This window comes from Stenella coeruleoalba (assembly GCF_951394435.1).
Source record: "Stenella coeruleoalba genome assembly, chromosome: 12".
In the NCBI taxonomy this organism is placed as follows: domain Eukaryota; kingdom Metazoa; phylum Chordata; class Mammalia; order Artiodactyla; family Delphinidae; genus Stenella; species Stenella coeruleoalba.
This window is the reverse complement of record NC_137158.1, coordinates 11,894,104-11,920,495: the sequence shown is the minus strand read 5'-3', so window position 1 is coordinate 11,920,495 and position 26,392 is coordinate 11,894,104. Positions and strand designations below refer to the sequence as shown.

The 26,392-nt window shown below is 40.4% G+C and overlaps 1 protein-coding gene across 4 annotated transcripts in view; it reads right to left on the bottom strand.

Annotated features, from left to right (window-relative positions):
* CD109 (CD109 molecule) overlaps positions 1–26,392 on the bottom strand; it is a 150,670-nt gene that overhangs the window by 5,049 nt on the left and 119,229 nt on the right. For all 4 annotated transcript variants that reach the window (XM_079939828.1, XM_079939829.1, XM_079939827.1 and 1 more), the window contains 10 exons: positions 26,088–26,264; positions 18,190–18,271; positions 15,338–15,566; positions 14,617–14,782; positions 12,690–12,880; positions 12,043–12,198; positions 10,972–11,037; positions 7,844–7,986; positions 3,383–3,530; positions 1,576–1,678 (listed from right to left, as the gene is read on the bottom strand). In XM_079939828.1, coding sequence (XP_079795954.1) covers positions 1,576–1,678; positions 3,383–3,530; positions 7,844–7,986; positions 10,972–11,037; positions 12,043–12,198; positions 12,690–12,880; positions 14,617–14,782; positions 15,338–15,566; positions 18,190–18,271; positions 26,088–26,264 — 1,461 coding nt within the window. The remainder of the gene's footprint in view (positions 1–1,575; positions 1,679–3,382; positions 3,531–7,843; positions 7,987–10,971; positions 11,038–12,042; positions 12,199–12,689; positions 12,881–14,616; positions 14,783–15,337; positions 15,567–18,189; positions 18,272–26,087; positions 26,265–26,392) is intronic.

Here is a 26,392-nt window from a genome sequence, read left to right as displayed (position 1 = left end):
TACCTGTGTGATGCCTTGTTTCAGTGTTTTAAAACGTTAAGCACATAGTCTCTAAAGCTATTCAACTTGGGTAAATTTTATAGTACAAGCTAATATTTTTAAAAAACTATATAAAGCACCAACAGCACTACAGTAACCTTACTATAAAGCATAAATGATTTTTATTTTTACAATTTTTAAAAATTGTAAAAAATTTGTAAAAAATACAATTGTATTTTTTTACAAAAAATTGTCAAAAATACAATTTCTATTTTCAAATTTCTTCACAATTTTTCATTGACTTTTTTAATATTTTAAGTACGTTTTCTAACTCTAGGGTTCTTCAAAATGGGTTGGTTGGTTTATTCTGACCTTTCCCATGTTTTCATTTTAAATGCATCCCCTCATACATAAGTTGTCTTCCGCAAAAAAATCTCAGAGACTGAATCTTTTTTGCTTTTCAAATGTTTAAAATGTTCTCCATACACCTAAGAAACATCAATTGGAGAATGTTTCAACAACCATGTAACGAAGTTGGATAACTAGGTACTGTCACTGAGTCTCCACAGTGGATCTTATCCTTCCACCAGAAAAAAAGGGCTGCATCAGTGTGTCCCCAAAATGTCCCACAAGAGCTGGGGGTGAACTCCAACAGGAGGCAAAAGATAAGAGGAACTGGCTTGTTGACTTAGAAGGAGAGAGAGCTGGTGCTACCCTCGTCTTGCATGAATACTCCACCAAACACTCCCAACCACGAGGACACGTTCCGCATACTTTAAGGTGTAATTATCTACAACTACCTACGACATGAAAATGTTCATGATTCTCATGTGTTCTAATGATTCTGAGCCCCAGGAGTGCTTATTCAGGATGGATGTGATGACAAGCAGAAACATTAGCCTGAAGATCACACACCGACCAAAAGTCACTCTGTGATTGAACAGAGATTCGTCCTGATCAACTTAGATGATCTCCAGACTAGATCTCTACTTTCACATCCTAAATTTCTAACATTTTATAAAGTAAAAAATTACCAGTAAAGTCAAAGAAGCTCAAGTTATTTTCCAAACAGACTATAGTTTTCTTGAAATGATAAAAAAATCTGTTACAATAAATAAATTTTAGCAAAACAAGACTCCCTCAGTGAAGAAACAGCTAAACCCGACAGGCTCATCCACTGCAGACGCTGTGCATGTTCTCTCCTGAAGAAGCCCTGTTTTAAAACCGGAACCCGATAGAGTGGGTGCTTGGAATAGGAGCAGAACCTTGGAAATTGAACATAAATGGACTCTCTGTGCCACTTTTTCTTTGTAAAGTTTGTAGCTGGGAGTTAAAAACCTAAAACATTATGAGCAAAACCATCACTTTTTAATATATGCTAAATGCTATCATGTGATTATTCTTTTGTAAATTATCAATTGTCTTCGTTTAAACGTAAAGCTCACCTTCTGCCCTGCCACCTCTTTCACTACCCCAAACAACACCCGCCCCCCACAAAGCCAATCCAGCAGACAACCGCTCTGAATGAAGGAGTGAATGAATGAATGAATGCCTGGCGTAACTCCCAAAGTCTCACGAACCTCAGGACACACTTACTTGGTTCATAGTAATCCATTATGGACACTGAAGCATCTTGTGTATTTGACACTCTAAAGTTTCTCACAGAAGGAATATCAACACAGAACTGGGTTTCATTTACCTTGAGAAATACAAAAGACTTTTAAAGGTGTGGCAAATTATGTGTTCAAGAGAAAGTAAAAGACATTTCTATCTCTCATCCTTTTATCAAACAGCTATAGAAATGAACACTTAGGGAGCATTTCTACACACCCGGTACTGGGGTAAGCACTGTATAGAAATTACATCATTTATCTTGTAAAACAGTCCCTGCATGATCGGTATTGTTCTTACTTCCATTTTACTGAAATGGATACTGAGAATTAGAGTGGTTAAGTAAGCAGGAGCCCAGAAGTGCATGTCCCTGGCCCTGGTGCTTCACCAAAATCCCCCGTCTCAGCTTTGCACCCCATCCTGGTTGCTGTTACTGACTCACACCAGCCCCCTTCTCTGGAGAATCACCCTCAGCTCACGGGAGTCACCTCATCCAGTAAGTGAGGTAACCTCAGAGTGGGAGGTGTGGCCCACAACCAATAACTGACTGATATGGGCACACAAGGCCAGCCTCCTCGCCTCCAGGGGTACAAAAGGCCAGCCTCCTTGCCTCCAGGAAGGACACTTAATGCCAATTTGGCAAATAATACTGGTTAAGGAATCTGAAATTGATAAATTCCTTTAAACATTCCATTACATACCAATTAGCAGTAAGTGAAAAGACAAATTAGCCAGTCAAAATGTAATGGACACTCCAAACCTAATTACGTTATTTTAAAAAACCTTAAATGTATTTTTCAAACCCCAAATTAGGCCCATGGCTATCAAACAGTATTTAATATATGAAAATCACTGAACAGCAAAAGAATCCAGAAACTTTGAATTAGTTTTAACAGCTTTTTAACCAAAGTGGTTTTTGAAGGCTTAAAACAAAAAGAACATTAAGGAACTAGATTTTTCAAAGTAGGTTCACTGCTGAAACAGTATGATTGATTCACACTTGGCAAAACTGGAATAAGAAACATACATATTCCCCCCATGTAACATGAAATCCTAAGAACACTTAGAATTCAATTTTGATTCCACATATGAATTTCATATAGATGTCAGAAGAATAAACTTACGTGCCAGCAGTTTTGAGACATAACAAGTAGAGTCGTAAATTCCACACTAACCTTCCTCTCACATATTTTATGCACCTTATTCTTGGATCGATAGCTTTCACACAGTAATGGGAAGAGTACATGAAAATTACATAATAATTTTGTGTAAGGACCAAACCTCTGAGAATATTCTATGATTTAAGCACCTAACTTTTCAATGCAGGAATATTAACCCCTTTGGGATCTATTAAAAGCCTTTTTTTTATGAAAGCATTTTAAAACATGTAATTAAAGCTTTCACCGTCAGCATTTTTTTTTCATCAGCAGCATTTACACAAATATGTTTAGCAATTCCCTGAAGCAAAGTTGTTCCCCAGTTGGCATCTGGACTGCATTTTGGAAATTATATCATAGCAATTGCTCTTTGTTGAACATCTGGTATGAAATAATAATTTTGTTATCAAGACTTTCATCAGGCTCACCATTAATAGTAATTCTCCTGAAACTAATTTTATAATAATGTCTTTTTAGTGAGGACAGCAGATAGTTGCCATGTGAAAGTTGTTCAGGGACACAAAAAGCCAAAATAATGACATAAAGAAAACGTTTAAAGGAAAGGTAATTTTGAACACAATAAATAGTGGCTTTGTCAATGGTTACCAATGTGAAACTTAGGTTTTACTACTTACAGAGTCTAAGTAGAGGTTGAGTTTTCCATGGTCGTGTTCTACTTTTTTCACGGTCTCACTCAGGGAAATGGCATCTGAGGACACGGTAAACCCACTGAGGAGGTTAATTTCCATAAGGGCCATGCCACTTCTACCTGGGCCCAGAAACCTAAATCAGAGAGGAGCGGATAGAAGAGAACCCTTTAGGAAAAACCTGAAGCTGTTGGCAAACTATCTTCATATAAATATTAAAACCGCCAAGTGTTATTCCAAATATTTACCGTTTCCTTGAAATAAAAAATGACTACAGAAAACAGTAAAAAGGTAATCCTTTCCTTACAGGTCTGAAATTCTTATAACTTTCAACCACATGAGGAATAGAACAACGGGTCCATTTGTCAGTCAGCATGTGATGCCTGCAGTGCAGCAGACTTGGGCCCTGGGCTTAAGGAAGGCAAACGTTGCCCCTTCGGTGGGCAAATCTGTTTTCTGGCGGCTGATACCAAACGACATTGCATTTTTCATTTTCCCAAAAGCTGATGGCACTAAGCTCTCCAACTCAAAGCTAGGAACCGAAAAAGAGGCATCACTTGACCACTTAGCAGGAGACAGCGGCCAAGTCATCGACAGCCTCTTCTTCATCGGGTTTTAGAACAAAGAAGACCCGTAGGCAAGGTCCTTCCCTTTCTTCTCCCGCATACTTGGAGCACGTTTTGTGTTTGCTTTAGCCTCCTCGGGAGAATGACAGGCCTTGGAAAGCTTTATCACGCTGCTCGTGCTTTAACCCTGTTGTACACGTCGTGACTATCAAAGCATCTGGGCACCAACAACATTTTGCCTCCTTTAAAATAATTATTTTTCTAAAATAAATAGATGGCAAGAGCTTTTTGTTTGGCTCTGAAACAGCCCAATGTCATTATGGAAAGGAGTGTGTCTCCAACATGAAAGTCTCTTAGCATCGTCCAGTTGGTTCCTGTTGTCCTTTAAATGGCAAAAGCAAGAAGGGCGCGTAGAAAATCTTGCTTTTTTTGGGGGGGGGGGCGGGGTTACGCGGGCCTCTCACTGTTGTGGCCTCTCCCGCTGCGGAGCACAGGCTCCGGACGCGCAGGCTCAGCGGCCATGGTTCACGGGCCCAGCCGCTCCGCGGCACGTGGGATCTTCGCGGACCGGGGCACGAACCGGCGTCCCCTGCATCGGCAGGCGGACTCTCAACCACTGCGCCACCAGGGAAGCCCAAAATCTTGCTTTTTAAAGTAGCAAACTGATGCCTGCCAAATGCGATTGAAAAGCCACACGGTACAAGTGCTGACTGCAGTGGGCTCGGTGATCCCAGGCAGCTGAAACCATCTGCTGGTGAGGCACTCAGCCAGAAGAGATGCTATTGAAAACCAATATGGGCATTAAAACTAGAGGGGTTTTAGAGATGAGAAAAACAGCCCACCTGCTTAGATATGATGACTTTAGTGCCTCATCAGAAGTGCTTTGGTTGACCTGGTCTTTCCACCAGCCAGGGGCAGAATTTGTTAAATTACTAGGCCACAGAGAAACCTTTTCTGAGGTGAGTAAGGGCTTGGACCCTACTGATGAGAATAGAGTACCTGAAACACCAGCTATTCTTTTTATAAAGTGCCACTGAAAGAATTCATTTAAAATGTAGTTTGTATTTCATAGCAGATTCTTCTCAGAAAACTAGTAGCAACATCGAAATCCTTTTTATATAATGCCCCCAACCCTGACATTAAAACACTTCCCTTCTCCAGGTCCTTCAAAAAAAGAAAGAAAGAAAAAGATATAGATGTCCTCTACCTAGCAAAGTCTATTGCCTGTCTGATTCCCTGATGCTGGATTAAGATTTGGAATCCTGCATCTTTACATGAGCCCCTATAAACAGTGAAACCGCATTATGGTCTGAATCTCAGTTTCACCTCATTTTCCTCCTCTGTGTCTTTACCTGACCTCCCTAAGAGGTAAAATCCTTCTCATTGCTCCATAAGGCTATTCTTCTTTGCCCTTTTCAAAAGTAGAATTTTAGACTCGCTATAAGCAGCTCTTTGCAGGAAACCACCCTCACAAGGAAACCCCTTTTCCTGCCACATTAGCAAAGCTATATTGTAACTAACCTTAAACCAGGCGCCCCCGTGCTCTACTCATCTCCAGCCCAAGCACACTTTTCAAATCTTTTGATCACATAATATACCTTGCCTAACCTGTTGGTTCTTTCTGTAGGTCAAAAAAGTAGAAATGAAGAATAAGTAATTAACAGATGACCAGATCTCTTCCCCAGCTTCCCCTTTAGTAATCTTATACACAAACTGTGTGAACAAGATAACATCTAAAGAAAGATCACAAGAAGTCCACAAGCCTGCAAACGGGGGCGGGGGGTGGGGGTGGGGGAATGGCAATGGCTCTGACTCCCCATCTCGATGATTAACTGAGATTACTCCCTTTTTTCCCTTTAAAAACTGTCACAGCTGGACTGAATCTTCAGAGTTGTTCTCAGGACATGAGTCCACCTTCTCCCCAGATTGCTGGCTTTTCTGATTAAAGCATCTTTCCTTTCTACCAACAACTGCCTCTCAGCTATTGACTTTCGAGCGGCAAGCAGCCAGACCTCAGTTCGGTAACAGTGTTTTCAGGATTTATTTTTATTAATTTCTGTCTCCTCTTCCAAATAGTAAGTTCTGTGAAGACAAGGTTGTGTCTTTCTGGCTAACCATTATATTCCAGATCCTGACACTGTGTCTGGCACATAATGGAGACTAAACCAATATTTACTGAGCGAATGAATGACTGAAGGAGTAAATGAGAAAAGCAGGGATAATGATAGCACTTACTTTATAGAGTAATTCTAAGGCTTAAATGAGACATGTGTGCAAGTCATTGATACAATGCCTGGTATGTAAGTTTGTGATAAATGTAGGTGGTGGTTGTTTAAATAATAATAACTTGATGTTGTTATTCTGGAGCAGAGCCCAGTTGCAATCTTAGTAAAGTATAACGGGAGTCCTACTTTCTTCTCAGCTGAAAAGGAAGCTACTGCAGAGATTCTGATATCCCCAAGCTGCTGGTTCAAAATGCCCAAACAGGTGAGGAAAGGGGCAAACACATTGACAATTTATACCAAAATCAGGAACAGGAAGGCCCTGGGACTTCCCTGGTGGTCCAGCAGGTAAGACTCCACACTCCCAATGCAGGGGGCCCAGGTTCAATCCCTGGTCGGGGAACTAGATCCCACATGCATGCCACGACTAAGAGTCTGCATGCCGCAACTAAGAAGTTCACATGCTGCAACCAAGAAGTCCGCATGCTGCAACTAAGAGCCCACATGCCTCAGAGAAGATCCCACATGCCGCAACTAAGACCTGGCGTGGCCAAAATAAATAAATAAATAATATTCTTAAAAATACTTTCCAAAAAACAAAAGGAACAAAAAGGCCCAAGATAGTAGGGATGGTAGCAGCAATGGAGGAGACTGGGTTCAGGCAATGGCTAAGAAGGTTGACCATCTGGAGAAACACCTACAGAGGACCTTGAGAGGATCTGGCAGCTCAGGGCCACATCAGTGACCTCCAGCCCAACAACAGCCCAAGGTCAACCAGACGCTACGGGATATTTAAAAAGGGCAGGCAGCAGCTCCCCGATATCAGTGCCTCTTGCAGTAACACCCTGCTGAACACCAAATCATGCAGAGCTAAGAGGGGAGATTGACAAGGAAGAAATTTTAGTCTCTTGATTCAAGAACTTTCTGAAGGACTTGCTCTCAAACTTATGTGTGCATTAGAATAAGCAAGAAAGCTGAAGGCGGCTTCACAGACCCTGAATCTATGAAGTCAGTAGTCTTGAAACGGATACCTTTTTCTTATGACTTAACAAGATCCTCAGATGCTCTGGACACAGAGCAAATTTAATAGTCACCTTATTAAGTACTCCCAGAAGCTGTTAAGTGCCTAATTATCCAATGCAAGGATCTTCTAAACTGGAATATTTTCACTGTGTCTAAGAAAAAAAACTATGCTCTTCATTGAACTTGCACACTCTTATGAAGTTTTGAGTTAAGTGCACAAAACTACTAAACGTTAAATATGAACCTGGAATAATTACTTAACAGAAAAATGACCAACAAAAAGAAATAATCAATTTTGCAGTGTTAAACATGATTCGTTAAAGTTTTTCTAAATTAAACCTGAGTTTTATTAAACTTTTATATTCAAACTTGTTATAAATACAAGGAAAACTTGTAAGTAATTTGGGCATGTTGAGAAATGCTTAAATACAACTAGCAGTATTTCTAGTTTGTAATCTGAAGTGTAATGCATAACTGAAATCTTTGTTAAATGTAACTCCTTACATTGATATAGTTCAATAACTATACAGAGTTATATTGAATATAGTTAAATATATAAACAACCACATATATTTAATTAAATCTTCAAATCTATTTTTTTAAGGAGAAGGAGAAAAAGGAGGGACTTAGAGACCAACCTTGTGCACACATTCAAATTCAAGTGATTGGTATCATCTTTATCATCTTTTACAGCAATGTCTAAATCAAAGGCTTCTTGATCTTGGATAGATCTTTGGATTCTGGAAGATCTGGACTCTTTCACATTATAAATAACATTAAGCTGTAATAAATAACAAATAAGCATAAATAATAAGTTACTAGCAATAATTTGCCTTCATTATGTATCCTAAATATTAGGTAATGATTCTCTTTGGGATAAACCCAATTAGATTGGTAATCTTCAACTTAAAAAAAAATTAGTTTTACTAGCTAATGAAGTATCATTAACAAATATAATTATAAGAGTTTATAAACGATGATGTTTAAAATTGAGAAAATTGTTAGGTAATATTCCAAGTATCAGAGACCATCGTGGACAATATTCATGTGCATTTTTTTTTCAAATAATATAAAACATTCCCCTGAGGGAAAAAGTTAAACTATCGCCAAGTTTCCTGAAAGCATCCACTAATTTCTAAGCTCTGCTGCCCAACTGGAGTTATTTTTCACCAACTGGAACTATCAGTAAGATAAATCAAAATGTTTTCACCCAAGAGCCTTGGTGGAACAAAAACCTATTCAACTGCTAAGGCTTCTTTTTCGATCACACAATGTTTTTCAAAGAGGATGAAATAAATGATGGATTTCAAGTCAACTGGGTCTTTTTCAGCATATACTCTGTGCCCACCACCAATGTGAATGGAGCTGTGGGGACCCTGAGGAGGTGTGAGGACCAGTGTTTTCCTCAAAGGGACCCTAAGATCAGAAGCTTGGGAATGTCCTCTAAATTTCCTAGGCTTGCCTCGTGTCAAGTCGAATCGGGATCTATTTAAATTCTTCACCCCTTCCGCTTTTTTGATACTAAGGTTCATAAACCTTACTATTATATGTAATACTGTATTTTTTTTTTTTTGCTAATACTTAAATCTCACACACACACACACATGCCCCTCCGACCTAAACGTGTAGTGTCCACTGTGGATTTACATACTTTAAAAAAAAATCCTCTCTCTAAGCCTTCATCTTTCAAATAATCTTTCAAACCTAAGAGTTCCAACTTTTTATTCTGCCACACCTACATCATATAATCCTTCCTCCCCTTGATCATTCTGGAATATCTCAGTCTGGACATTCTCCAACTTTTCCTTAAACTACAATTAAAAGTGTAGAGTGTTCTTGGCGCAGTTGAAGAATGGCTCCATCAATTGGAGAGATAGTCTCCGTGATTTTCTTTACCCCCTTTCCCGTGGCACGTATTTTCCTTTAGAGACCAATCTCATCACAGAACAAACACGACTACTAGATTTGTCCCCTGGGTCATAATTAATATTCATCTATAACTAAGTGTTAGCATTTATATTTGGTCCACAACAGAGCTGAACTGCTCACTCAGAGAACGTCAAGAAATCTTGCAGTTTATTTCCAACAGCTTTGCTTTTTATCATTTATTGCAAACCTGAGAGTTTTCCTTGCCCTCCTTTTTCCAGAGCACTTACAAAAATATCAACTAAAGGAAATGTCAATACCTATTTCTGGGTGACCAGCTTTTTTGCAACTTTTTTCTCCATTACAAGAAGTACCTATTGGTCCCTACGTTTCATTTTCTGCATGTTAATGCAACATAGGACTGGTGAACATTCTGACCACTAGGTACCATGTTTACTGCTGTGTCCTTCAAATCTCAAATAAAAGTCATCTGACTTCAGTAACTTATCTACATTTGGTTTATCAAGAATGAGTTCCAACCAATTTGGTGGTTTAAGTACATAAAATTTTTCAATCGTATCTAAAATATCTTATGTATTTACTTTTGGATTTACTCTTCACATGAAAAGACAGCTTGAGAGTGAGAATTTTCACATGGTCTTTGTTAGTAAAGACCAATACAAAGGGACTTCCCTGGCGGTCCAGTAGTTAAGGCTTCGCCTTCCAACACAGGGGGTACGGGTTCGAGCCCTGGTTGGGGAGTTAAGAGCCCACGTGCCTCATGGTCAAAAAACCAAAACATAAAATAGAAGCAATATTGTAACAAATTCAACAAAGACTTTAAAAAAAAAAAAAAAAGACCAGTACAAATTATTCACTCTTTTCTCTTTCTATCCTTTTCATTGAATACTGTTCTTTATAACTGTGATTTTTCCTTGATTTTAAAAAACATTTACTGTGTTTTGAGTATCGTACAAAATAATCTTCACATCATTTCTAAGTTTCCAAATTATACCTGACCATGTACCCTTCACATTGTGCCTTAGAAAGTACATCTGTTCTCTCAACAAGAATAGTTGTACTGGTTTTTGAAAAAGTACTTTTTCTCTATAATAGCCTTTTTTTTTAACTTTCTCAGTAAATCTTTCAGGGTTTGTTTGGTTTGTTTTTTATAACCAAGCACATGATCTTTTTTAGTACTATCACATATTATTTTGCATCCCAATAACATGGTTTTAGGTCCCCATGATTTTCATGTATTATTAAGCATAATAACTTCCATTCAGTATTTTACATACTACTTCCATTTTATTGTATCCAATTACACCATAAAGGGTAGATTTCTTTAGATTTTCTTCCTAGAGCAGAGCACTGAACATCTCATGCTCTAATTGTTTTATTTACTATAATATAAAATTTTACAGCAAAGGGACACATTTCCTATCTTCAAGTCAATTACTTATAATACCATGTGGACCTTTATATTGTTAAATGAATATTAAGAAATGGTAAGTAAAATGCTATATGGTTATCAAGTCATAGTAGAAACTCTACCCAGCATTACAATTTCTAAGCTGTATTTTTACAAAAGAAGGTGGGAGTTCCCAACAATTCACATGAATCATATTGGAGGATTTTAATCCTTACTTCAAAAAGCATATAATACTCAAGAAATATTATCAAACTATAGATTATCAAACTATATAGTTGCTGTCTACTCACCAGCTAGTAACATCTCCAACACTTTTTGTTAAAGATAGTGATTTATCTTGCCTAAGTCACAGAAATAAATCATTAAGAATTTTATATCATCTAAGTTAAAGATTTAGCAGTGCCCCAAACCAAAGAATTAGTATAGCAAGTCCTATCTAACAAAACAAAAATAAACATTATTACATACCTGACAAATAGCAAATCCAAAACCGCTTGCAGAAATATTGACTTCAGTTGGCTGTACCACAGCAAGCTGAATAAAGGTGGAAAAAGGTGAATAAGGCTAATTGTCCATATCTACGTCCTTCCAACCGGCACAAGAGACCGCTGTTATCCCTCGCTGGGAGTGTAAGCTGTGTGCGCTGTGAAGTTCTAAGAACTTTACACACCTCACATGTCAAAAGTTATGGGTCAACCAGATAAGGGGGGGTGAAGGCTGAGGAAGTACACGTTAGTGCTGTGGACAGGTCTGCCCTTCTGTAGGGGCTGTAGCATGGAAGACAAGAAATGCAAGTCATTCCTCCCTCCTCAAGCCTCGCTCAGCATCGAGTCGCTGGCCTTCCCGAGAACACAATGGCACACCATCACTGACTGGAACCAACACTCCTTCCTTTTCCTTTGCCATCACCCTTCTCCCTCAGGTTCTAGCCTTAAAGTTACCGCTTTCACCCATTACCCTCAACTTCCTACAAGGCTAACCAAGGGAAAAAAGTTAGGGTTTAGCATAGCCCTTCATTCCATTTTAAAGAAAGATTTCTACTACTGGTTCTATCAATTCACCTAAGAGGACATGTGGTGCAGCCTAAAGGAACATGGTCTTCGAAATCATGGGTTCAAATCCTAGCTCTACTGTTACTAGCACCATGATCTTGGGAGAGTTAGCTAAACTCTCTTAGCCTCCGTTTTATAATATGTACAGTGGGGATAAAGGTACTTGGTCTGAGAAGTAAATGCAATAAATAGCACAGGTAAAGAAATCTGGCACAGGGCCTGCAAAGAATAGGAGCTCAACGGGTATTCATTCCTCTCCCAGTAAGACAGGGCCCACGTTTCCTCCTTTTCCAAATCTGTCCAAAGTTCTCCACCCCTCCTCCCTTCCCCAGCTCGGCAAATTCAACCAAAGGAGGGTACTCCTTCCTGCCAGCACAGAGCTCTGGGAACAAGTCTTTGTTGAAGTCAACAGAAAGGAAATAAAGCGGCACTCCGGCAGAAGGAAGCGTCTACACAGACATCTGGAGAGGCACGCCCTTGTCCACACCTCAGCCGTCTGGAGGAGAAAGCGGTTCTGTGTGCTAATCACAAACTTCACAGGACTCAGTGAACCGGACCCCACCGTGGTCACTTGGATATTTGTCTCTTCTGTGTTCATTAGGGCTGCAAACTCAGACAGGGCCTTCAAGGCCACAATGGTGTCCTGTTGGGAAAAGAAAAAGATGTGCGCACATAAGGCTATATTAAGGCCGCCAAAGAGTAAATTTCAGTCACGTTTAGGATGCCACTGCACACTCATCCGCCTTCCTTGGGAGTGGAACCCTCCTCGATTCACCTTTGAACCTGCTTGACCTGGAGTCCAGGGAAGACTCAGAAAACATCCGCTGACTAGAACTGAGCTCCTATTGTACCGGGTACCAGAGACGACAAATGGCTAGTGAGACAGGGAACTCATTTATCCCATAGGGGTATCAGATACGATGTTTATATCAAAGATGAGAAAAAATTAAAATTAGTAACTTAAACCTTTGAGTTAAGTTACTAAACTTTTTATCTGCCATGTAATTCTATGAAGTCATGAAATAAAGCAACCACATATATAGAGAGAGATTTAATTTTATAAATGGTTTATATATATATATGTATATATATATAATTATTTTTATAAAGAAATTTAAAGTGATCATCACTCACCTGGGTAGATGCAAAACCTCCCAAGCTATTTCTCTGCCTGCTTAGCCACCTCATAATCGGGATTCCCTCAGAAATCTGATGCTGCAGGAAGTGTGAGAGCAGTGCATAGGCCGCAACTTCAATATCCAGGGAGCTTGGTTGCCAGGATTCAGAAAGTCTGGACACTGGTGACACCCAGAATTGCATGTCTCCTGCGGGAGAAAAGTAGTAATGGTCTGGCCAAATACAGAAAAATTACACTTGATACCATTAAACATTCCTACACTGGTCCCAGTTCTCCCTGACTAGCATAAAAGTATACATATTTCTATACATGTGTATATTGATGCCAAGCAAATATACGCATATTCACACACACACACACACGTACTTACATGTCACTTCTTAAACTATTAAAACTTATAAAATTTCATCCTTGTCCTTTTACTTATATTTGAGGACATTTTGATAAAAATATTTTCCCAAGAGAAATTCCATATGTTTGGCTCAAGACCAAAAGGCTATAAATTATTTTTTTAAAAAACCATACTCTGGGGCTTCCCTGGTGGCGCAGTGGTTGGGAGTCCGCCTGCCGATGCAGGGGACACGAGTTCGTGCCCCGGTCTGGGAAGATCCCACATGCCGCGGAGCGGCTGGGCCCGTGAGCCATGGCCGCTGGGCCTGCGTGTCCGGAGCCTGTGCTCCGCGACGGGAGAGGCCACAACAGTGAGAGGCCCGCATACCACAAAAAAAAAAAAAAAAAAAAACCATACTCTATTCCAGACCATCCCAAAATATATTAGGACACATTGGAAAGAACCCTGTTCTGGGAATCTGCCATTAACCAGCCCTAATGGGAAAGACTCCTTTTTTCATTATCTGAGAGGTGGTGTTATAAGTTCAAAACTCCAAGACTCCAAGAAAAAATGAGGGACCCTGGCCACCCTAACAACCTTCCTAGAGATATTCCTGCTAGCCCCCAGATGAACATGCTATGTGGTACCCCCTCCCCGTTCTCTCAAATATTACTATGTAGATGATGACTGCACTTCGGTGGAATGTGAAATAACTACCACTTAGCCAAGCAGAGAAGCAGAAATGTCAAGGACTACTTCAGCCTCCATGCAATAATCTTCTAGTCCCCAGCACTGCAACAGGTGACAAGGATGTAATCTAACTTACTGCTAATAATAACACACTCTTTTTTACAGTCTCAGAAGTCTCTAAGCACTTTCCATAATCACCCCTTCTTGAATGAACAGAGCTTTAAATAAACTGACATGACCCAAAACTCTTTCTGCCCACCCAGCCCTTCTGCCACACAGAGGCCATTTGGAAAGTAATAACACCTGTACTTTTTGTCCTGTTGTAGCTCATAAGCAGCTGTATGATTAAAAACTCACAGTGCCCATTCCAAAACTGTAAAAACAATCATACAGCTCACTAACAGCATTTTTTGACATTTGCATTTCTGTTAGCATTTTAATTCACATTTTCGAACACCTACAACGTGGTAAGCCCTGCACCTTATCTCATTTAATCCTCACAGCAACCCTAAAGCAGCTGTTACTCCCATTTTAAGACGGGGAAACTGAAGCTCCTAAAGGTAACTAACGGAACCAGAATTTGAGCCCAATTCTCTCCAAAAACCAAGGACTTCATGATCACTCAAGGCCACCAAACCAGAAATGGCAGCAGACGATTCAAAGGGTAACTGACACGTGGCAGAACATATCTAAAAGAAGGAAAAACCCAAGGCCCCACGTTCTCTAGAAAACTCTTGGGGAGAGTAGCAGCAGAATGGCCATGTCAACCCTTCCTGATCTTACTTGCATCTCATTTTCATCCCATTCAGAAGACATAAATGTAATCAACTTCGCACCTGGTGTACAAAACTTTCTCACATCGTTTACACATTTCATAACGCAGAACGGGTTGCACACGTTACCTTCTTGTTCTGCTCTCCAAGTCAGCATATTCAAAGCGTCCTTGGCTTTAGGGCTTCTCACAGATGACAGCGCATAAGTTACAAGAGCCAGGGTGTAATTGTCTGAAATTCCTCTATCGAATTCAGACTCCAAAAAGTTGATAGACTCCTGCACATCACTATTAGGCTGGAAAGAAAAACTATATATTTTACTATTCAGAATAACCTGTCACCAACATATTTAAATAAAAAGTATTTTCAAACATGCATTCAAAAACCATTTCAGTGTCTATTAAGCACCCGCCCTTGTCCTAGGCAATGGGAATCACCCCTGATCACTGACATTTAATGATCTGCCATGTATTTTAAAAATAACATTGCTTTCCAGGTTCTACAAGCAAATAGGCACCATTCCGTAGAGGGAATAAAAAATAAGAAGTGCAGCTTTTGCTAGTGTTTTTCCCATTGACTATCACGAACTAAGAGGAGGGCATAAAATATAGCCTGAGAAAGATACCTCTCTTATATGACCTCAGGTGTTGAAGTTCTAAATTGAGGGGAAAGTATATATTCTCAGCTTTTGGGATGTGGCCACAAATGCAAAGCAGAAGAATACTCCAATCCGAGGCTTCAGATGTGATGGAATATGGCAAAATCCTGTAATTTTCCAGACATGTATTTGACCCATCAAGACCTCCCTTCCTTGTGATTTTCCACCCACTATTTATTAAAGATTAAATACCTGATACTTTTTATATCCCAGGAGAGAAGTCACAATATAAGCCGTAAGGGTTACTGGACTTTTATTGCCACCTTGAAGCTCGCTGTGGATCACTCTTCCTGGCTCCCAAAATTCACCACTGGATTTTTGATGTCCTTTGAGCCAAGCATATGCTCTGTGTAACACATTCTGGTCAATATCTATGTAAGGATCAGCTTCGAGGAAACATCTTAAAACAAAAGCTGACAACCTTGGTGAAAAGGGGGGAAAAATTACATAAAATACACTTTATACAGTCCTCCAAATTATACTGAGCAATAAAACACCAGCAATAACAACCCTTTTCCCCCATCAGAAGATTCACCAAAGGGCCAATCACTGAAGATAGAACAAAAGGAAGAAAGACGACAAAGAGACAACAAAGTGAACAGCTCAGCTGGGCCAGTGGGCACGGCTTCCCCTTGGGTGTGGCTGGGAAATTCCAGGTCAACTCACAAAAGAGCAGAGTTGGTAAGAACTTGGAAATCATCTAATCCCGCCTCTTGATTTTAAAGGTTGAGAATTCGAAACTCAGAGAGAGTTAAATAAACTGTCCAAGGTTATTCACCTTTGGACTGTTCCGGGTGTTTACCAAGGAAGATCTCATCACACACTTAGCTCAACCTTAAAGCAGTGGATGAAGTATGTTTAGTTCACAATCAAACTGTCGTGCTTTTGAGTAGAAGAAATGGATATTTTCTCTCCTATAGGACAGGAATCAGCAAATTACAGCCTGTAGGCCAAATCTGTCTGCGCCAAACACAGCCCACAGTCTGTTTATATGTGCCTCTCCCCACTGCACAGCCCCCAACCTCCACCTAAGAACAGTTTTTAAATGGAGAAAAATAGTGAGGATGGGGACTTCCCTGGTGGTGCAGTGGTTAAGAATCTGCTTGCCAATGCAAGGGACATGGATTCGATCCCTGGCCCAGGAAGATCCCACATGCCGCGGAGCAACTAAGCCTGTGAGCCACAGCTACTGAGCCCATGTGCCACAACTACTGAAGCCCGCATGCCTAGAGCCCATGCTCCACAAGAGAAGCCACCGCAATGAGAAGCCCACGCACCGCAACAAAGAGTAGCCCCAGTTCGCCACAACTAGAGAAAGCCCGCGTGCAGCAACGAAGACCCAACGCAGCCAAAAATAAATAAATACATTTATTTTTTTAAAAAAAAGAAAGAAAGAAAGAGGGTGGAGGGAAAAAGGGAAAATATGCAACAGAGGCTCTATGGGGCCTGCAATGCCTAACATATTTACTATCTGACCCTTTAAAGAAAAAGTATGTCAGTGTCTGCTACAGAACATTAAATACTGAGGTGAAAAGAACATCAGGCAATAAAACACTGAAACCTTTCTATTTATGGATCTACATCCTGACTCGCGCCAAAAGAAAATATGAAGCAGATCTGTTTCACCCTATAAAAGATTTAGTGTGGCAAACATTACTAATATCCAATATGATGCAGTTCTCTTTCACTTTGGGTACGCAGAAGAATTCACTTCTTTGCCCACTTGAAGTTAGGCATGGCCATGGGGCCAGCTCCGCTCATGGTAAAGTGATAAGGAATCTTACACCGCGCTGAAGCTTCTAACTGCCACTGCTGGATACTCCAGCCCTCTGTCCCCGGGCTGCAGCAAGCCTAGAGGCTCAGGGTGAGTTCACAGTGGAAATGCAGCGTGAGCACAACCTTTGTTAATAAACCACTGAGATTTAGAGGGTTGTTACCACGGCACACCTTATCTAACCCTACTGACAGAATTAGCCAATCTTTTTCTGAGTGAAAAATGAACTGAAGACAGTAGAAGGAGAGAGTAATCATCCAAAGTCAGCCATGTGGAGATTTCATTCTGGAGGAAACTCTGGAGGTTCATTACTTAACCTCATCACTGTTTTTTCACAAAAAATAAACTTAAAGAAACTACATTGGGGCTTCCCTGCTGGCGCAGTGGTTGAGAATCTGCCTGCTAATGCAGGGGACACGGGTTCGAGTCCTGGTCTGGGAGGATCCCATATGCCACGGAGCAACTGGGCCCGTGAGCCACAGCTACTGAGCCTGCGCGTCTGGAGCCTGTGCTCCGCAACAAGAGAGGCCGTGATAATGAGAGGGCCGCGCACCGCGATGAAGAGTGGCCCCCGCTTGCCGCAACTAGAGAAAGCCCTCGCACAGAAATGAAGACCCAACACAGCAAAAATAAATAAATAAACTCCTACCCCCAACATCTTCCAAAAAGAAAAAAGAAACTACATTGACCGTATTAATACAGAATTAGTGTTGATTGTGTCCGATTAAAAAAAGACCTATGTCGGGCTTCCCTGGCGGCGCAGTGGTTCAGAGTCCGCCTGCCAATGCAGGCGACGCGGGTTCGTGCCCCGGTCCGGGAAGATCCCACATGCCGCGGAGCGGCTGGGCCCATGAGCCATGGCCACTGAGCCTGCGCGTCCGGAGCCTGTGCTCCGCAACGGGAGAGGCCACAACAGTAAGAGGCCCGTGTACGGCAAAAAAAAAAAAAAAAAAAAAAAAAAAAAAACCTATGTCACAATACTCCATATTTCTAACCAATTTTTCTTACCAGCTGCACCATCATCATATTTTATTGCTGCTTTTCCCACCAAAAAAGAGGGGGATTTATGACTTATCTTTTCTAAATAAAAACGTCTGATGTACTAGTGTTTTAAAACCATATTTAAAAAGGAGAATCTCTTTTAAAGCCAGGCTATGGAAAAGCAGCCTCCAAGCTGATACAGAGACACATCTGTCAATTTCATGGCCATCGTGACCTAGTGAGAGCCCATTCGGTGACATGGATTTGTTCCATTGGCAAAAACACTTACCAAGTGCTCCCAGAAGGGTCATCATTCCCAAAAGCACTGAAAGAGCCATCTTCCCTCTGATAGAGAAGTTCTCTCTGGTAACCTGAAGACACCAAAATAGACAGATAATCAACGTAATCAAGTTGCAATGAAGGGAAGTTTCTAATCATGACTTCATATTGAGGAAACATGGGCAGCGAATGGGAAAGAAGACATGAAATCAACTAACGTTGAATATTTTCTATATCATGTGCTGTGGGAGATTAAGAACATCAGGACTTTTCAAGTAGAATGTATAAAATAAGAACCGTGATAGCCCCAAACTGGAATAAAGTCAGAAGAATACCATCACACAGACAACAGTTCTATCCATTCAAAAGCAAGTAAATTAAAAAGCGGAGTATTTAACTCTGTAGTGTAAACTACAATGGTTTCAATGCTTAGTCATCTAAAATTGTTTGCTACCTAAGAAAAATACTAGCTACAGTATCATAACTAAAATTTAAAGCTAAAACGAGAAGTAAAAATACTTTCTACTCTTAGACCACCAGCAGAAGGGAGAAAATTGCTAAATAATCTAACACAGTGGCTCTAGAATTTTTTGGTCATGACCAACTGAGGTAAGCCCCCAAACTGACCTGTGCGCCCAAACGTCAACTCTAAGTTCTCACTAAATAAAAAGAACATGGTGGTGGTAATGAAGTCTCAGTATAGAACTAAATTGGGAAGGGCTTATGGCTCACAGATCTGCTTTAATAAAAGCAGATGTTTCATATTTGCAAATAAGTGGTTGCAAATAGAGACAGATGTTTCATATTTGCAAAGCAATGCGTGCAGGTCTCAAAGTCCAGTGACTGAGAAATCACAGGCCAAACACTGAAAGAGTCACCGGACAAGCCCAACAAACCAACTCGCTAAAAATGATATTAGCCATAATTTATCAATAAAAAGTAAGCAGAAGCCAGAAACATTTCCAACGCAAGGCTTTATCAGTGATCCTCTGATAACCAAGAATTCTTCCCGAAAACTACAGGATTCTACTACAGGAGGGGAGGGCACACAGAATGAACCCAGCAGCATGGCCATGCAGTGCCTGGCAAACATACTCACTGGTGAAACGTTGAATTCAATCCCCAATAAACTCTAGTAACAAAAACATTTTACTTTATGAATACCACATTTTAGAAGCATCAATACCTATAATTAATTCTTCATATTTGACTAACAAAATATGAGTGTTAGTCATTTAAAATTCGTGAATTTGCTCTTGCCAGGTCCCCAACTTTTCTCATTGAGCCTTTCCACAAGAAACCCCAGCTAGATCTGAGTATCTGATTTAAGCTACAGTAAGACAAAATGCATAAAAAAACAAGACACTGTTTCACGGTGATCTTTAAGACCTATGGTAAAAGAGATGGAAACAGCATTTAAGTGATGAGAGAGTTTTCTTAATTTGAAGAAGGGAGCGTTAGGTTATACTCTTTATGTTTAAAACTGAAATATTACAGCATGGTAACTAACCAGGCAACTTTTATCCAACTGTGACTAGGTGTCAGGAACTGGTCAAAGCCCTTTTCAGGTATTAACTCAGGTAATGCCACAACTCTACGATGTAGAGGCTATCTGCTTTTTAGAGATGAAGAGATCTGAACTTAGAATATATCATGTGCGAGGTCACACAGCTCATAGGAACTGAAATTAGGCATTAGCCAAGGTCCATCTGTCTCCAAAGCTGCTGCTTCCTACTAATTCATAGAGCTCTTTCAATGATTAATATATGAAAAGCTCTTCGCACAGTACCTTTTACATTCTCTCGGTAAACAACAGATATCACTCCGTAACATAGGTGTAGAAAAAGACTTTCTAACCACCAAACTTTTAAGAAAAAATAACTGACTACAAAAAAATTGTTTCAAACTTTTCCATGGCAAAACACTATAAACAAAGTTGAAAAACAGATGACAAATTAAAGGAAAATATTTGCAACATATAAGATGGATAAATGGCTAATCTTCCTAACATTAATACTATACAAGTCTATGTATATGTTTTTATATATTAGTACTATATATCTTCACATATAGATTATATAAAGAATTTTTTTAATTTAGAGGAAAAGATAAAAACTCCTATAGAGAAAAAATGGACAAAAGACAAGTACAGACATTTCACAAAAAATAAAGAGAGACAGACCTTAAGACAGGAAGAAATGTTCAACTTCATAATAGGTAAAATGCAAATGAAAACTACATATGGAGATACCATTTCTTACCCATCACTTTAGCAAAGATTCAAAAGCTTGACCATTCATCCTGTTGGGGAGACTGTAAGGAAACCAGTACTCATCCGTTGCTAGAGGGAATTCCAAATGGTACAACGCCTGTGCAGTAGAATGTCTATACCTTTTGACCCAGTAATCCTACTTCTAAGGATATATCTGAAGATATACCTCCAACAACACAAAAATATATATGCAGACGACTATTGATTGCAGCGTTATTTGTAATTGCAAAAACATTGGAAACTACCTAAATGCCACCAAATTGGAGACGGGTTGAATAAACTGTGGTACATGTGTACAACAGAGTACTATGCAGCTGTGGAAAAGAATGAGGACTCTCTCTGAGCTGATGAAGAGCAATTTCCTGAATATACTGTTAAGTGAAAAAGGCAAAGTCTAAAATAGCACACATAGTGTACTACCTTTTGTGTAAGAAAAAGAGAAAATAAAAAAACATACGTTAATTTCTGCTAAGAGAGAAAAAGAAAGAGAGAGAGAGAGAGAAGCTAAACAAGAACGTTACCCCCAGAGAGTAGGGAGAAGGGATCCGAGAGGGAAAGATACCCCTTTGCATACACCTTTTAGAATAAGTTTGACTTTTGGAAGCACGTTAATGTTTTACATATTCAAAAAGCAAAATAAACAAGAATGGAAAAAATTCAATGACAGGCACTATTAACACAACCTTAGTTCACTCTAACATGTTTTAATTAACCTTGAAGAAAATGCAACATATAATCTCTTCCTTTGTCAGAGCTGGTCAAGGATCACAGAAAAGCAGAGTAATTTTCTAATGTTCACAAAGGAAGTGAGCAAAAGAGGCCAAGACATTCTCCCTCAATTTCCAATTCAGGAGTAAATCTACCAGGTAGAAGAGTTTACGTGTGAACTCAATCTGATATAGGAGGAAGGGGAGGGGAGGGGAGGGGAGGGGAGGGGAGGGGAGGGGAGGGGAGGGAAGGGAAGGGAAGGGAAGGGAAGGGAAGGGAAGGGAAGGGAAGGGAAGGGAAGGGAAGGGAAGGGAAGGGAAGGGAAAGGAAGGGAAGCTCCAGGTCCCTCCATCACTAGAGGAGGTACTTCTGTGGGAAGATGGACCAACCTCAGGTGAGGACCAAGTGCCTCCAAGGCCCTGAATCACATCAACAATGGCAGTTCCAAGTATGAGTTATTGTAAAACCTTCAGAGAGATGAGATCATGGAGATGAGATCAGTGTTTATGGAAATTACCCTTCAGGTGGCTGCCCGCCAAGAGTTGCCATTAATATCAACAATTAGCACAGTTCTTCCACCAGGAGCAACGAGCCCAGAGAAGGGGACTTGCAGACACAGTCTACAGGTATGGAGTACATTTCCTGAGCTGGTTTAGATGAAACTGAAAATCCAAACCTCCAGCTCTGCTCCCTGGGCAAAACAGGAGGGAACCCAAACCAAGTAGGTCTCGTGTGAGGAGTCCTTCCTTGTCTTAAGCCAGACATGCATCATTAGAGAACCCTCAGCTGCATCGTGATAGATGAGATAGGCAAAAAGATGGTTTTCTCCAAAAGTTTATGAGGAAATTAGAGTACTGCCTTCAAGTTCATAGTCTTATGAATAGCTCCTGAGTTACAAAGTAACAGCATAATCAGAATTAACAGACACTTCTAAAATTTAAAATAATGATTCATGAAATGTTGTTTATAAAGGGTCAGACAAGATACATACTTAGTGGGTGGTGAATTTTCTTTGAAATAGCCATGAATGGAAAATATTTACAATTTATCATAATAAAGAGGCAACTAGCACTCATAGAAACACACAGAAAACTAACATTCTAAACATAATTTGACTTAGTTTACCACAAGTGTCAAAATTGTATACAAATAAATTAAGTAAAATTGGCTGCCCAATCACTTTCTCTGGTTAAAAGCTGATAAAAATATCCCTGTGCTAAAAGAAGAGTATTTGTTATCAACTTCCTTACTCTCTCTGACATGAATGGAAAGTGAGAACTTCACCAACGTTTTCTTTTTTAGCATCTTCACTATTGCCTCTAGCCATTCTTGTGATGGCCAAATGCAGCATCAGAATTCTGAAACCTACTTTTTTCCTGTTTTTATTCCAATAGAGAAAATATTTTTATTCCAATAGAGAAAATATGCAGAGACTGTGTTGAAGGAGGGTGAGTATATTGGCAAAGGGTCTATTCAGGAAGCTGCTGGAGTAGCCAGGTCAGCAATGGCAAGTCAGAGTAGATCAATCAGCCTGGGATGGAGAGAGTGGGGAAATTTCACACTTGTTTTTAGAGGTAGAATGGACAGAATTTACTTGCTGACTTTAGACCCTATCTCCCTAGTTAGATGCCACTAACTATATTATAGCTGACAGTTCCTGGGCATTTACTATGTGTTAAAATACCTCATTTAGTCTTCAAAACAGCCCTAAGAAGTGGCTACTTATTTACCCATGTCTTATAGGTGGAAAGAAGAAGCTGGGGAAACCAGCCCAGAGCAGGAGGCAGGGTTCAGAGCCCAGGCCTCATGGTCTCCACCGCCGGTGCTGTAACCACGGCTCTACCTCTCCCCTGGTGGGAATCGCCCACCTCACGGCTGCAGTGCTCTTCATTCTGCCACAAAGCTTTTTCTGCCCTCTGGCTGCTCTGCGCCTTCTAACAACCAGCAAATGTGACGAAGCCTCCCAAGCAATGCAGGGCTGCTTTGCAATTGCACGGTGGCACCTACCTTGCCGGGATGGGCCTGGGGACCAGCGCTCCTTTTAAAGAAAACAGATACCGAGGATTTGGACTGTTCATTTTTTAGGGCATCTACTAACCCAGAGCAAAGTGTCTAGGACAGAAACTCAAATTATTTTTAAGGCATGAATTATTGTTCCTTAAATGGTTCAAACTATAAAATTTATTCTGTCTCTTTAAAGCATTGATATTTGATTAGCCAACCTTATAGTTCATAAAGCATATAAGATATGCAATCAATGGCATTTTCTAAAATATTTTACTTTATTTTACTAAAATATCCCAAAGGATGTGTATCAAGTTATAAAGCACCAGTCTAGGTCCTACATACTCCCTACCTGAAACTAGCCAACCTAAATTTCAAATACAAGTCAGAATCTTGTCTTAAAAAGGTGCTGAATTAAACTGTGAAAATATTTTTTACTCATCTCTTTAAATATATGGCAGTGTGCAGAGATCTCACCTGAATTTAGCGTGGCACACACCACACCAAACAGAGCCCCTGGTACCACTGCTTAAACTTAATTAGAACCAAACCTGGAAAAAGCAGCTCTTGTATTTACATACTTAAAATATGACTGATTCACTTTAATAATTAGTAGATTTTATCAAGCAAACATAGTTCACAGTTCATGAAGACCATTCCAGGTAGAGGACATGCAAAGATGCATTATATGAAGACATGAGTACCTGGAAATCACAGGGCAAATATCTTAGTATATAAGTACCATTTTTCTTGAAAAATTAATAATGTATGTTTTCTACGAATATGATAAAACATCTGATTTTTTACCATTCTCTTTAAATAAATTAATAGCTAAACTGAAAAAAAAATGACTGATTCACAAACATACGCAGAAAGGAGAATACTTTTTAATGGGCAGCTCAGTATAGAAAGTACCGATTGCTAGATCTTGGAGAATTTCCTAGAGGACTTAAGGACCTGGGCCTGAGATGTCATAGATGCCTGCAGGGCCTGGCTCTAATCTGAGGGAAGCTATACCACTATCTACTACACAGCAGAACTCGGGTCACACCCAGCCCTGATCCCAACGCTGGCCTCCCACACAGCAGGCGACTGGCAGCTCCCTTACTTGCACTCAGCCCTTGTCTGCCAGCCTAGCCCAGGGGGCACTCAGGACACTGACTGCAGCTCAGCCCCTTGGACCCAACATCTTACAGCTCCCTCTGGTCTAACCTGACACCCAGATTCTAACGTCTGGTTTCTCCTTCCCTACAGAACCCATGGTCCTCTCTTACTATTTTATCAGAACACCCATTGAGACCTCTTACACCTTGGTCACACTGAAGCATCTTGGCCCAATTCCGACTCCTCCTACATCCTCCCCTATTGCTTCCAACAACCTAAGAACGTTGCAAAGTAACACTATCTCATGGCGTTCTGAGCATGGACTACAGAGTCAGACCACCAGGGGAACCATGGGTAAGTTATTTAGCCTCCCTGTGCCTCGGTTTCCTCATCTGCAAAAGGGAAATAATAACAGTACCCCTACCTCCAAGGGTTTTTGTGAGAATTAAATGAAAACATTTATACAACAAATAGGGTTCATTATTATCATTATTACATAGAATTTAGTTTAAGATAATGAGCGAACCTAGAAAAAAAGCCCACGTTAAAATAATGTCTTTACTAAGTTTTCTCATTCTTAACTGTGGAAAAGTTAGCCAAACCACTAACAGCTTGCCTCTATGGGCATTTAACCCATTCATTGTAAAAATAAATAAATAAAACAAAATTAAAAGTCAGGGTGGAAAGTGTTGATTCAATTTGTAGATTATACTGAACAAGCATTTTCCTATTGTATTGCCTGAACCATTCTAATCTTTATCAGTTTGATGGACAGCAGGTACCCCAGACTGTGCAGAATGAGAAACTCAGCCACACAGAGATCTTGCTAGAGGTCCCCTAATGGAAGCACAAAGCTTCCAAACTGTGACTTTGGGTGGCTGGCTTTTGGAATATTCGAGGAAATCAAGTCTACATTATTATTATTAAAAATGCCTCACAATTGTCCATTTTCTCCTAAGTATGGACACAGATAGAGCATGGACTCTGGGGCCAGAGAGCGAGTTCAAATCCCAGCTCTGCCATCACTTGCTCTGTGACCCTAGCAAGTTAGGTAACTTTTCTGTGCCTGAGTTGCTTCGTCTGTAAAAATAGGAGGATGATAAGCGTATACTGATGGCGACCAGTAAGTGAGATATTATGGAAGGTGCTTAGAACACTGCCTGCCTCACAGTAAGCATCCGCCGATGTTATCTGTTGTTATTAGCAACTTGTAGACACAGGGCCTGGCGTCTGCAAACAGTATCAGCCTCTCCAGGAGCCAGGGCAGAGTCCTCACCGGTGTGGCGTTTCCTGAGTGGCCAGCAGGGGCCCCCATACACACCCTTCTCTCCTAACCCCCCAACTACTTGAAATGTTAAATGCGCTGAGAAGGTCCCCACCACAGGAAGCCTCGTGTGTTTACCGGCGGACTTTCTCCACTGAACAGGGACTCCCCTGGGAGGAAAGGCCTGACCTCCTGCTTCCTCAGCACTGGAAGTGACCCTGGCCCTAAGTGATGCTCTAGAAATGTGGAATGAATACTCATTCCTTCAGATCTTTAAGTGGCTTTAAATGTCCAATCCCTTATGAAAATACAAACCCCTCCAGGAACAAAATCCTTAACCAACATCTTAGCAGCAACCAGTGAGCCCTGAGCTGAGGACGAGTGGCGGCAGCGTCCCACTGCTCACACTTCTAGCACATTCCACACCATCTAGTGCCACAATCACAGAGCAAAGACAAAATCTGTCTATGTTGAAATATGGTCAGAGTCAACTCTGACCGAAAAGAAAAGAAGAGATGTATTTTTACAAATAAAAGTATGTTTCTAAAATGCTTACCTTGCCTCATAAATGAAAGGGCTTTTTCTTTTAAATTCTCAGTCAGCTGTTTCTTTTTAGTCAGGTAATCCAAAACGTAAATATTTGGAGCAAAATTTATCATGTTCTGTTCGCCACAGCCATAAGGCATTCGAATGAGTGAGGCTAAGCCACTGATGGAAGAACCAAGAATATCTCCTGAAAGCACAAGATATTCATTACATTCAGCAAATCCTCGGTAACTGTACCGCCTGGTGGCAGAGAGGTGTCCACTGAGGGCAGAACGCATCTGAAGCCATATTACTATTCCACTGCGTGGAGCACAG